At 34.0% G+C, this 14393-nt stretch overlaps 1 protein-coding gene across 1 annotated transcript in view; it reads left to right on the top strand.

The window, feature by feature from the left end:
- Positions 1-14393, top strand: part of LOC149777643 (scavenger receptor cysteine-rich domain-containing protein DMBT1-like) — a 162965-nt gene that overhangs the window by 112505 nt on the left and 36067 nt on the right. The window contains exons 34-37 of the mRNA XM_089938703.1: positions 542-743; positions 8931-9103; positions 11507-11743; positions 13445-13613. Coding sequence (XP_089794829.1) covers positions 542-743; positions 8931-9103; positions 11507-11743; positions 13445-13613 — 781 coding nt within the window. The remainder of the gene's footprint in view (positions 1-541; positions 744-8930; positions 9104-11506; positions 11744-13444; positions 13614-14393) is intronic.

The following is a 14393-nucleotide window of genomic DNA, read 5'->3' as shown; positions in this document are numbered from 1 at the left end:
ATTAATACTGGCCGTCATGTATAGCCTATTGTGTGCTGAAAAATGGCGTTAAACCCTAAAACAACAACAACAAAATAGTTAAACATGTCAGTATCACATATTTCTACCAAAGAGCTAGAAATTATCCAGACATGGGTGTCTTTCAACCCAGGGCACATGCCTTATTACTACATTTTCCTTTTAAACTAATTTGTGTCCTGTGAGTGATTTGAGGCTTCTTGTTAATTTTTCTTCATACAAATTTACTAGTTATGGCATTCGGCCAATGTGGGTATGTGAGAAAGCTTGCCGGTAGCTTCTTGAGGGTCGGTGGTTCTTTCCAGGGTTTTCCTGGGTTCTTCCTCCACCATTAATACTGGCCACCATGTATAGCCTATCGTGTGCTGAAAAATGGCATTAAACCCTACAACAACAACAACAACAACAACTAGTTATGGCTATGATGATATAGACAGATATTAGATAAACAGATTGTTTCATTACCATGGCGTTGATCTTATAAATACAATCATACACTAAGGCCTGGTCGAAATCATTGCAGGTATGACAACTGTCAGTACAACACGAACGGTTCCCTCAGCAACGCCAAGCCCATCATCTGTGTTTGTACGACTAGTAGGGGGTCAGAATGCATATGAGGGACGCCCTGAAGTTTATGCTTTTGGAGAGTGGGGAACAATTTGTGATGACCAGTGGTCACCAGCTGATGCAGGGGTCATCTGTAGCATGCTTGGATACCCAAGGTTAGTTATAGCACAAAAGTGGGTAATATTGTGCATGAGGTAATGTGGTCGAAAAATCTCTACAATAGAAAGTTTGATCTTAGGCTTAAAATGAAATTTGATCTGCATGTTTCTATCCATTTGTGGATGGCCTGATTGTCACTCTACATGTACGGTATTTGAATTATATATAGGTTGTTTTTGTGTATGTCCACCATTTTTATGTAACATTTTATGCTATGACCAGCACATATGTACATTAACTTTTCCTGTTCTGCTTCAATAATGTCAGTTCTAAAACAAATACCTCCACAAAACTTGATAACTTGCACTTAGGGTAAGGAAGAATCCTGTCAATTTTGGATTCAGAAGGTGCAATGTCAAGGTCACTTGGTGAAAGAAGTACAGTTAATGCATAATAACATTAGTTCTAAATCACCACTGTGGACCAAACCTTGAACATGGACCAAACCTTGAAAATGGACTACACCCTGCAGATGGCTTGCATCTGAGGTAAGAAACAATCTTATCTATTTTGGGGGTGAAGAATAAGGCCAAGGTCATTGTGACTGAAAGAAGAGCAATGGTTTCTATAGCTATCAAAATTTGTGGATGGCTTGCACTTGAAGGAAGGAAATGTGCTGTCAATTTGGGGATCTAAAGGTCAAAGACCAAGGTCACTGTGACTGAAAGAAGAGCAATGGTTTCTGCATATCTATAGCAATCAAAATTTGTAGATGGTTTGCACTTGAAGCAAGGAACTGTTCTGTCAGTTTGGGGATCTGAAGGTCAAAGGCCAAGGTCACTGTGACTGAAAGAAGAGCAATGGTTTCTGCATATCTATAGCTATCAAAATTTGTGGATGGCTTGCACTTGAAGCAAGGAAATATGCTGTCAGTTTGGGGATCTAAAGGTCAAAGGCCAAGGTCACTGTTATTAAAAGAATAGAAATGATATCCAAACAGTAACATTAGCTCTTACATCACATACTAGGACCAAACTTTGTGGATGTCTTACATTTGGACATTGAAGAACCATATTGATTTTGATGTTAAAATCTCCAGTACCAAGATCATTATGATTGAAAGGAGAATAAAATGTTTTTGCGCAAAATGTTTCGTCATCAGTAATGTACTCTGAACAGAATTTGAGGACGACTTACACATTGGGTAGGGAGCCACAGTTGCTCATTGTTTAGTGCACTGGACTCATGATCAAAAAGGTGTTAGGGTTTTAAGCCTAACTTTGGATCAGCATGAGTCAGCTACCATGGTGTGGCCTTGGCCAGTGCACTTTACTCCAGTTGCATATAAACTATGTAACCTTTTGTGTTGCTGTGCGGTAAAGCAAGAAACGAAAACTAAAAATAACACATTGGGTAAGAAAGAAGTCTGTTGGTTAAGGGGTTGAAAGGTCAAGATAATTGTAACTGAAGAAGAAAAATGATTTTGCACAGTAACCTTATAGATCGTGTGTCTTGGCCAAAGTTTGTGGATGGCTTGTATCTAAGAACTGAAAAAGCCTGTTGACTTTGCAATCTAAAATTTAACAATCAGGATCATAATGGCTTAAAAACAAGTGGTTTGCAGAAGAATTTGTTTGGAGTAAGTTCTTTGACCACAATTTTTGGATGACATACACAGAGGGTAATAAAGAAACCTACCGAGTCTGTGGTTTAAAGGTTAGAGGTCATGGTCATGATGAGTCAGATAAGAAAATAATAGTTATGCAGGTTAAGTTTAGCTCAAAATTGCATACCATGACCCAAGGTTGAGGTTATTGAAATCCACTCAACAGTAATCTCCAAGCCAGCTATCCCTCGCTAAGACCTGTCTGACCTGTCAGGTCAGGTCCCTTGACTTTGGGGGTGAGGGGAGACCAGTGGCATGTTAATAAAACACTAAGTCATTTTGCAAACTACTGTTTATATCTAATATACACACTCTAAAGTTCTGTCCACCTCTCCAGATTCTACACTACTGTTAGCTACATGGTTTCTTAATATTGTCCTCCACTCAAAATATATATTTATCACTCCAATATATCTACACCGCTCCCTCGATAACTCGCGCCCGGATAACTCGTGATCCCGCTTATAATGCGGTGTCCGTCTTGGCTCCCGATTTTTTCCAGAGAAAATGTATTTAAAATGTCTTTAAAATATGCTGAACATGAAGAAATTACGATAAGAATTGATAAATTAAACCTTGATACATTGCTCGTTTTATCTTCAAAAATGGTGATTAATGCCCTTAAAAATATGATCCATACTTTGAAATTTGCAAGTTCTAAAGAAGAATTAATTTCAGAGATCTCGAAAACGCTTTATTACGCGCATTTGGATGCAAATTTTTGATCTGGGACACAGAAAATCACTGAGGCGGGAGTCCTCCATACGCATATAATAGGTGCGCGTGAAAATTCAAAGATTTGCCGGTCCTGTTTCAGCCACCTGCTTTGTGGGAAAATGTGTTGATCAGTTAACTGTGCTGATATTTACAATGACAGAATTCAGTGGCTGAAAGACTCTTTGATGTACTGTTGCCATTTTATAAGAGTACATTAAAAAAAAAAAAGAACATGATGCAAGAGCTAGGCAGCTAGTTCAAAGGCTTTGACTAGCAGCCGAGTGAGAAAATGTACTGATATTTAGTGATAGACTTCAGAGGCAGAAAGACCCAGTTTTAAAATCCTAGCGAGACCTCTGTTTAATGATATCATATATTATGTAAGTTTTTATGATAAATAGTTGTCAGTATACTGTAAATAAACAGTCTGGTGAAATAGCTATCAATGAAAACTTCTGGTAAATGCTAACAGGTGGCAACAGAGAATGAAATAAACACCAGTTAAACGTCTTCCTGTGTGAAAGTCACGTTCTAATCCTTTAATTCCGTTTCAGTGTAAACATTATAATCACAACATATTATGTTCATTGAAAATATGAAAAGAGTCAATCGACCGTCACATCGAAACCCGTGAGTACTTCTGTGAGAACCTAATTACATGTACATGCCGCTTTGTTTTGATCAATAACTTGGGGAAGTGTTTGTTGCATTAAAAATAAAATCGATTACAAGAGACCTTGGGTGCTGGATTAAGGGTCTTGGAGCTGCCTTTGACGTAAAGCAAAACAGTAACAGAGACAATGACGATGATAGTGACTTCGAATGTTTCAGTGAAACTGATGTCATTAATGCCGAGGCTGTTTGGGAAAAATTCGTACAGACTCATGGTCCTGAGACGGGCGTTTCTCTGGATATGGAGGAGTGGATTTGTGCTGACAATGATTGCCCCACAGCCGAATACATGTCAGATGAAACTATAATTATTTCTATAGCGAACAGATTTGCAGCAGAAGACGATTCTAACTGGAGTAACACAAGTGTTGAAAGTGATGCAGACGCAGATGTTGCACGCGTGGGGGTGGGCCCTCTGCACAGGAAGCAATCAAATATTTTGATATTGCCATAAGGTGGCTGGAGAGCCAAAATGTTGACTACGTAAAGCTCATGCAGTTGAGAAATCTGAGGGATTTTGCTCGGCAGCAGAGAAACCAAGGAGTAACACACACACAAAAACAATAACTGATTTTTCAAAAAGTGAATTGATATTTGTCAAGCGTGGCACAAACGGTAAGTATTAACTTGTTCGAATTTACGTTGTTTTAAATTTGTAGACCAATTAAATATGTCTGTACTGATTAACCCTTGTTATTTTTGTTTTCCATTTTACTTCTATCACATTTAAAAATATTTATCTATCTATCGTTCGATCGACACTGTTTCTCGAAAAGAGTCGATCTTTTGTATATAAAAAAACGTATAATTTGGATCAAACAATAAAACTAGAATGTATCCAATTCAACATAAAAATTAGTGACATAGTACACAATGTGTGAAGTGGTACACATGTTAAGTGAACGGAAACCACGTGGAATAATGTTTTCGATGATCGCCTCAATATACTTTAATTTATCCTGAAATTAATGTTGTCCTATGAGGAAATAATAAAGTACACCGTTGTGAAGAGATATTTATTAACATTTAATCTCAGAACGATTATAAAGTGAGTATTCAACAGTATAATCTGCCAAACCCGCCCCCCCCTTATTTCTCCATTATGTCGTCAATCACTTTATTGGTTTTGGGCTTATTTTATAGGTCCCTCGATAACTCGCGCCTCACTTTATAGTGCGGTCGATGTTTCTGGACCCCGATGTGCGCGAGTTATCGAGGGAGTGGTGTATTAAGTATTCTATCTCTCTCTGTTTCTTTTTATGATTATCACTTTAAATCCATTTCTCTGTTAACTTCCTATTTCATGTATGAAACCTGTATCTTGTTTTCTTCTCTTCTCCTCTCACTATAATCTATCTATCTATCTATCTATCTATCTATCTATCTATCTATCTATCTATCTATCTATCAATCTATGATTGGCTAACCATTACTGTTCTGGTATTTTCTGCCCATTCAGACTTGTACATGTTAAGTTTTTCCCACACTAAAAGTCCCTCTGATCATACCTGTACAGTAGACTAATACTAATACTTGTACAGAAGACTAACACCAATATTTGTACACTAGGCTAACACTAAGACTTGTACAGAACACTAACACTAAGACTTGTACAGAAGACTAACACTAATACTTGTACAGAAGACTAACACTAAGACTTGTATAGAAGACTAACACTAAGACTTGTACAGAAGACTAACACAAAGACTTGTACAGTAAGACTCGTAACACTAATACTTGTACAGAAGACTAACACTAATATTTGTACACTAGACTAACACTAATACTTGTACAGAAGACTAACACTAATGCTTGTACAGAAGACTACACTAATATTTGTACACTAGACTAACACTAATATTTGTACACTAGACTAACACTAAGACTTGTACACTAGACTAACACTAAGTCTTGTACAGAAGACTAACACTAATACTTGTACAGAAGACTGACACTAATACTTGTACAGAAGACTAACACTAATATTTGTACAGAAGACTAACACTAAGACTTGTACAGAAGACTAACACTAAGACTTGTACAGAAGACTAACACTAATACTTGTACAGAAGACTAACACTAATACTTGTATAGAAGACTAACACTAATACTTGTACAGAAGACTAACACTAATACTTGTACAGAAGACTAACACTAAGACTTGTATAGAAGACTAACACTAAGACTTGTACAGAAGACTAACACTAATACTTGTACAGAAGACTAACACTAAGACTTGTATAGAAGACTAACACTAAGACTTGTACAGAAGACTAACACAAAGACTTGTACAGTAAGACTTGTAACACTAATACTTGTACAGAAGACTAACACTAATATTTGTACACTAGACTAACACTAATACTTGTACAGAAGACTAACACTAATGCTTGTACAGAAGACTACACTAATATTTGTACACTAGACTAACACTAAGACTTGTACACTAGACTAACACTAAGTCTTGTACAGAAGACTAACACTAATACTTGTACAGAAGACTGACACTAATACTTGTACAGAAGACTAACACTAAGACTTGTACAGAAGACTAACACTAAGACTTGTACAGAAGACTAACACTAATACTTGTACAGGAGACTAACACTAATACTTGTATAGAAGACTAACACTAATACTTGTACAGAAGACTAACACTAATACTTGTATAGAAGACTAACACTAATACTTGTACAGTAGACTAACACTAATATTTGTACACTAGACTAACACTAATGCGTGTACAGAAGACTACACTAATATTTGTACACTAGACTAACACTAATATTTGTACACTAGACTAACACTAAGACTTGTACACTAGACTAACACTAAGTCTTGTACAGAAGACTAACACTAATACTTGTACAGAAGACTGACACTAATACTTGTACAGAAGACTAACACTAATATTTGTACAGAAGACTAACACTAAGACTTGTACAGAAGACTAACACTAAGACTTGTACAGAAGACTAACACTAATACTTGTACAGAAGACTAACACTAATACTTGTACAGGAGACTAACACTAATACTTGTATAGAAGACTAACACTAAGACTTGTACAGAAGACTAACACTAAGACTTGTACAGAAGACTAACACAAATAGTTGTACAGTAGACTAACACTAATACTTATACAGTAGACTAACACTAATACTTGTACAGAAGACTAACACTAATAGTTGTACAGTAGACTAACACTAATGCTTATACAGTAGACTAACACTAATACTTGTACAGAAGACTAACACTAAGACTTGTACAGAAGACTAACACTAATATTTGTACAGTAGACTAACACTAATACTTGTACAGAAGACACACTAATACTTGTACAGAAGACTAACACTAATATTTGTACACTAGACTAACACTAATACTTGTACAGAAGACTAACACTAAGACTTGTACAGAAGACTAACACTAATATTTATACAGTAGACTAACACTAATACTTGTACAGAAGACTAACAAAGATGGAACTGGTAAATAATGTCCTGTTCACAGTAGTCTTTTAGCAGAAGAATAAAATCATATCTTGATCTTAACAAGTCCTATCCACCAGCCATATTCTGTGTACATGTAGATGACTTTATTAGATTTCATACACATACATAGATGACCTAATTAGATTTTATATTCATACTTAGATGACCTGATTAGATTTTACATTCATACTTAGATGACCTGATTAGATTTCATACACATACATAGATGACCTGATTAGGTTTTATATTCGTAAGTAGATGACCTGATTAGATTTTATATTCATAAGCAGATGACCTGATTAGATTTTATATTCATACTTAGATGACCTGATTTGATTTTATATTCATATGTATATGACCTGATTTGATTTTATATGCATATGTAGATGACCTGATTACATTTTATATTCATACTTAGATGACCTGATTAGATTTTATATTCATTGATAAGTAGATGACCTGATTAGATTTTATATTCATAAGTAGATGACCTGATTACATTTTATATTCATATGTAGATGACCTGATTACATTTTATATTCATACTTAGATGACCTGATTTGATTTTATATTCATATGTAGATGACCTGATTTGATTTTATATGCATACGTAGATGACCTGATTACATTTTATATTCATACTTAGATGACCTGATTAGATTTTATATTCATAAGCAGATGACCTGATTAGATTTTATATTCATAAGCAGATGACCTGATTAGATTTTATATTCATAAGCAGTTGACATGATTAGATTTTATATTCATAAGCAGATGACCTGATTAGATTTTATATTCATAAGCAGATGACTTGATTAGATTTTGTGTTCATATGTAGATGACCTGATTAGATTTTATATGTAGATGACCTGATTAGATTTTATATTCATATGTAGATGACCTGATTAGATATTATATTCATATGTAGATGACCTGATTAGATTTTATATGCATACATAGATGACCTGATTAGATTTCATATTCATACTTAGATGACCTGATTAGATTTCATATTCATATGTAGATGACCTGATTACATTTTATATGTAGATGACCTGATTAGATTTTATATGCATACATAGATGACCTAATTACATTTTATATGCATACATAGATGACCTAATTACATTTTATATTCATAAGCAGATGACCTGATTAGATTTTATATTCATAAGCAGTTGACCTGATTAGATTTTATATTCATATGTAGATGACCTGATTAGATTTTATATTCATATGTAGATGACCTGATTAGATTTTATATTCATATGTAGATGACCTGAGTAGATTTTATATTAATACTTAGATGACCTGATTTGATTTTATATTCATAAGCAGTTGACCTGATTAGATTTTATATTCATATGTAGATGACCTGATTAGATTTTATATTCATATGTAGATGACCTGAGTAGATTTTATATTAATACTTAGATGACCTGATTTGATTATATATTTCATATTCATATGTAGATGACCTGATTAGATTTTTTATGTAGATGACCTGATTAGATTTTGTATGTAGATGACCTGATTAGATTTTATATGCATACATAGATGACAGCTTTTATTGTCTGACTTGTGGAGTATTTTATTCTTATCTTTCGGTTTTTAGTGGGGGCATGTGTGTTTTATAAAAATAAACATTTGTTTTAGTATGAAAATGTACAAAATGGCAGGTAATTTTATTGCAGAGTTGGAGCCTCGGCCAAGCAACAGGCTGCGTATGGAGCCGGAACGGGGCGTATCTGGCTTGATGATGTCACATGTCAGGGCTCTGAGACTGGCATATATAACTGCCCAGCCAATGCATGGGGTGCCCACAACTGTGGCCATAATGAGGATGCTGGTATTGCCTGTGCCACTAGTATGTTTGTATAAATTTTTCTTTATCTGGTAGTTTATATTTTTACATGCAATATTTACATGTCAGTGAAATCTTACATGGCACTTGTACTTTTGGTGAAATTATTAGATTTTAAAGAAAAGAAAGTCTTCTATATTTTTTATATGATGAGATTGGGAAAAATATATATATAATCTTAGCCCTATCAAAGTGCTGGCTAAATTATGAGAGAAAATTTTTTTCACTAGGATATTCAGATATTTTGTGTGTTTCTTGCTATTCATAATTATTTTGGTTATGTTTTCATGATGTCATTGTTTCATTATTCATACATGGTCATTACCCATACACAGATCTTAATGCAGTAAATTAAACTGAATGTGTGTCAGTTCATTGCTTAGTAAATTCAGCAAATTTATGTCTATTCATTGCTTTGTAAATCCAGGACATTTGAGTCTGTTTGTTGCCTTTGTGCATTCAGAAACTTTGTATTCTATTCTTTGCCTTGCAAATTCAGCAAATTGGTGTCTATTTATTGCCTTGCAATTGTGGCAAATTCGTCTCTGTTCATTGCTTAGCAAATTCAGCAAATTTGTCTCAGTTTAATGCCTTGTAAATTCAGAAAAGTTGTATCTATTAATTGCCAAGCAAATTTGAATATATTCCTTGCCTAGCAAATTTGACTATTCATTGCCGAGCACATTTGACTCTTTTCATTGCCTAGCAAATTTGACTATTCATTGCCTAGCAAATTTGACTCTATTCATTGCCAAGCAAATTTGAGTCGATTCATTGCTTAGCAAATTTGACTGTATTCATTGCCTAGGAAATTTGACTGTATTCATTGCCTAGCAAATTTATGTCTATTCATTGCCCAGCAAATTTGACTGTATTCATTGCCTAACAAATTTGACTATTCATTGCCTAGCAAATTTGACTCTATTCATTGCCTAACAAATTTGTTTCTATTCATTGCCTAGCAAATTTGGCTATTCTTTGCCTAGCAAATTTGACTCTATTCATTGCCTAGCAAATTTGACTCTATTCTGCCTAGCAAATTAGACTATTCAATGCCTAGCAAATTTGACTATTCATTACTTAGCAAATTCAATAAACTGTTTTCTCATTAAGCAGTCAGTGTGCAGATAAATTTTTTTCTTCTGAAAGCACAGAGGCTATCAGAGGATTGGATCTTGGCAATGATATATTGTTTTAAAATAGACCCATGCATCATTTATACAACCTTGAAAACTCCTTGAATTTGATTGATTAACTTGAAATTCCCTGATTTTTAAAATAAATCATTAAGAAGTCCTTAAATTTGCTGAAAACCTCTTTGAATTTGGCTCCTTAAATGTGTCAGAGAAAAGAAAGCATTAAAATGGAATACAATGTTTTATGTTTTCAAAGTAAGAATTTGCCATTTATATATTGTTCTAAAGTAATAAACAAATAAATAAAATTGGAAAACATTTTGGGCATTAAATCACAACAGACTAGTTTTTAACAAAGTTATATCTAGATATTAATAAAAAATAAATAGAGGTCCTTGAAAATTTCATGCCAGAGCTATTCAGGCTGTGTGAATCATGAGTAGCTGTACAAACCATGCAGTGGGCTACTATTATTATTTTTCATGCAGTGGACTACTATGATTAATTTTCATGCAGTGGCTACTATGATAAATTTTTATGCAGTGGCTACTATGATTAATTTTCATGCAGTGGGGCTACTATGATTAATTTTCATGCAGTGGGCTACTATTATTATTTTTCATGCAGTGGGCTACTATTATTATTTTTCATGCAGTGGACTACTATGATTAATTTTCATGCAGTGGCTACTATGATTAATTTTCATGCAGTGGGGCTACTATGATAAAATTTTCATGCAGTGGGGCTACTATGATTAAATTTTCTTGCAGTGGGCTACCATAGGATTAATTTTCATGCACTGGGAATACTATGATTAATTTTCATGCAGTGGGCATCTATATGATTAATTTTAATGCTTTGGGGCTACTATGATTATTTTTCATGCAGTGGGCTACTATATGATTAATATTCATGCACTGGGGCTACTATGATTTTTTTTCATGCACTGGGCTACTGTATGATTAATATTCATGCACTGGGGCTACTATGATTAATTTTCATGTAGTGGGCTACTATATGATTAATATTCATCACTGGGGCTACTATGATTATTTTTCATGCAGTGGGCATCTATGTGATTAATATTCATGCACTGGGGCTACTATGATTATTTTTCATGCAGTGGGCTACTATTGGATACATGATCATGCAATGGCTACTATAGGATTGTATATTTTTCAAAATATATCTATAAAATAAAAGATGCAGCTTATCTGAACATTTATGCTTTCTAAAATGTTTTTATAAAAAAAATTGTTCTTATCCCCAGCTGACTTGCCTGACAACTTCCTTCTGATTACGGACACAAAGAACAAGACAATTTATCGCATGGACATGACTTCAAACAGTTACACTAGCATTCCTCTTCAAAACCAGAACAACCCCATTGCCATCGACTATGACCCGATAGATGGTCGTATATTCTGGACTGATGTGGGTCTTCGACAGATTTTATCAGCGCCGATATATGGAAATAGCCAAAAGACTATACGCCTATTAAATAGCTGTGAGTTTTTACTGATGTTCTTTCAGATGTTAATTTTGTGTTGTTGGTACTTTGATTTGATTGTAATATGGTTTTATATGTCTAATAGTTATGCGTCCTTTGATGTCTAATTATATGTTCTTTGGTGTATAATTATGTCCTTTGATATCTAATTGTTACATTTTGTTTGATGTCTAATTGTTATGTGTCCTTAGATGTCTAATTGTTATGTGCCCCTTGATGTCTAATTGTTACATTTTGTTTGATGTCTAATTGTCATGTGTCCTTAGATGTCTAATTGTTATGTGTCCTTTGATGTCTAGTTGTTACATTTTGTTTGATGTCTAATTGTTATGTGACCTTAGATGTCTAATTGTTATGTGTCCTTAGATGTCTAATTGTTATGTGACCTTAGATGTCTAATTGTTATGTGTCCTATGTCTAATTGTTACATTTTGTTTGATGTCTAATTGTTACGTGTCCTTAGATGTCTAATTGTTACATTTTGTTTGATGTCTAATTGTTATGTGTCCTTAGATGTCTAATTGTTATGTGACCTTAGATATCTAATTGTTATGTGTCCTTAGATGTCTAATTGTTATGTGTCCTTAGATGTATAATTGTTACATTTTGTTTGATGTCTAATTGTTATGTGTCTTTAGATGTCATATTGTTATGTGTCCTTAGATGTCTAATTGTTATATGTCCTTAGATGTCTAATTGTTACGTACATGTGCATATGCAGTTTGCCTTATTGTCAGGATAAATTCAATTTGAGTTTGTTATGTCATTGCAAACTGTACAGACCCAGATCTACCATTGCATTATTTGACAGCAGATTAGGAGCGTTTGCAGTCTCTTAGAGTAATCAGCAGAACAAAAATCAGAGTCTATGTTATTTTAAGCTGGACATAACTTCTAGGCAAGTATATATGGTACTTATTATTATAAAACATATTTAAAAAGACGTTTGATGACATTATTGAAATGGCTGATATCAGTGATGTATGTTACAATTTTCATGTTACATAGTTACTGTGTACACACAAATTATTTAGTCGCAGGTTCAGAAATCTGCCAAGTCATGCCAAAGACTTATAAAAATGGTTCTAGGTGCACAGCATTAAGAGGTTAGTGTTAGAACTGGTCAACCTGGTGTCAAGATAATGTGTCTGGGTGTAACAATTTGCTACATGTCTCCAGCATGATGCTTCGGTAGTAGTCATCATTATAAACTGCCACACTGCAGACATTGTAGTTATATGACTGAATTTTTTTTAAAGCTTTGTTAAAAATCTAAAACACACACTCAAACACACACACAGATTATTAAAATTGAATTTAAAACCATATACCTACATACATTTTCATGTCATAAGTTACTTTGTGTCACACAAATTGTATTTACATTGAGCTGAAAACCATATACCTATATACATTTTTGGCACCTGATTTCAGACTAAATAACATTCTTGTCAGTCTTCAAATTAGTGCTTGTATAATTTGTATCAAAACTGAACAGATATTTCATATTTCTATACACAAATGGTCACAATTTGGTTTATTTGGTGTTCTATAAGGATGGAAGGTATTTTTAGACTAACTTTTTTACAACCTTATTATAGACTGTCAACACTCTACAGCTTTGAGCATAAAAAGGATATTTCTTTATCGTAAATTATTTTTAAAAAAATGTTTTATTATTTATTGTTCTAATTTTAGTGGCTGTACCTGATGGAATATCAGTTGATGCATTGTCCCGAGTCCTGTTTTACACAGACACAGGAAATGATGTCATTGCCGCACTCAGTTTTGATGGCTCAGTGCAGAAAGTAGTAATTAATAGCAACCTGGATGAACCACGTGCGATTGTGACAGATCCAGTCAATGGGTACTGATTATTTTCTGTGTGTTTGTGTGTGTGTGTGTTTGTTGAAAAATGTTTTGTTGTTGTTCCGCCTTTAGTGTAAAGTTAAATGCAAAAATATTTATTCATTATTTTATTGAAAATCTTAGTAATCAGTATGAAAAAGACAAATGTTAATTTCGTCTTTTACAAAGAATTAATGTACGAACATGTTCTAGTACTTAGATTGTGGAGAGCAAGGTTCGACTGATGTGGGTCAAGAGTGGGGAAACTCCATAAAATGTTCAAGTCAGACCAGTCATACATTGTGTGTCAGGATTACATTTGGGAAGATATGCTAACTTACAGTTTTACTTTATGAAATTTTAATGTGAATAAAATTAATAATGTTGCACAACTATATCACTTCCACGGCAAAGATTGACTGACATGTTGGAAAGTCTTGTTCGTTGTAATCAGTTCAGAACTTAACAGTCTGTTTATTGTAATCAGTTCAAAACTTAAAGGTCTGTTCATTGCAATCAGTTCAGGACTTAAAGGTCTGTTCATTGTAATCAGTTCAGAACTTAACAGTCTGTTCATTGTAATCAGTTCAGAACTTAACAGTCTGTTCAATGTAATCAGTTCAGAACTTAAAGGTCTGTTCATTGCAATCAGATCAAAACTCAAAGGTCTGTTCATTGTATTCAGTTCATAACTTAAAGGTTTGTTCATTGTATTCAGTTCAGAACTTAAACGTCTGTTCATTGCAATCAGTTCAAAACTTAAAGGTCTGTTCATTGTAATCAGTTCAAAACTTGAAGG

This window comes from Sinohyriopsis cumingii, chromosome 17 (genome assembly GCF_028554795.1).
Source record: "Sinohyriopsis cumingii isolate HCF-2022 chromosome 17, ASM2855479v2, whole genome shotgun sequence".
Classification (NCBI taxonomy): Eukaryota; Metazoa; Mollusca; class Bivalvia; order Unionida; family Unionidae; genus Sinohyriopsis; species Sinohyriopsis cumingii.
Note: the sequence above shows the minus strand (reverse complement) of the source record. Positions and strands in the feature narration are given on the sequence as shown.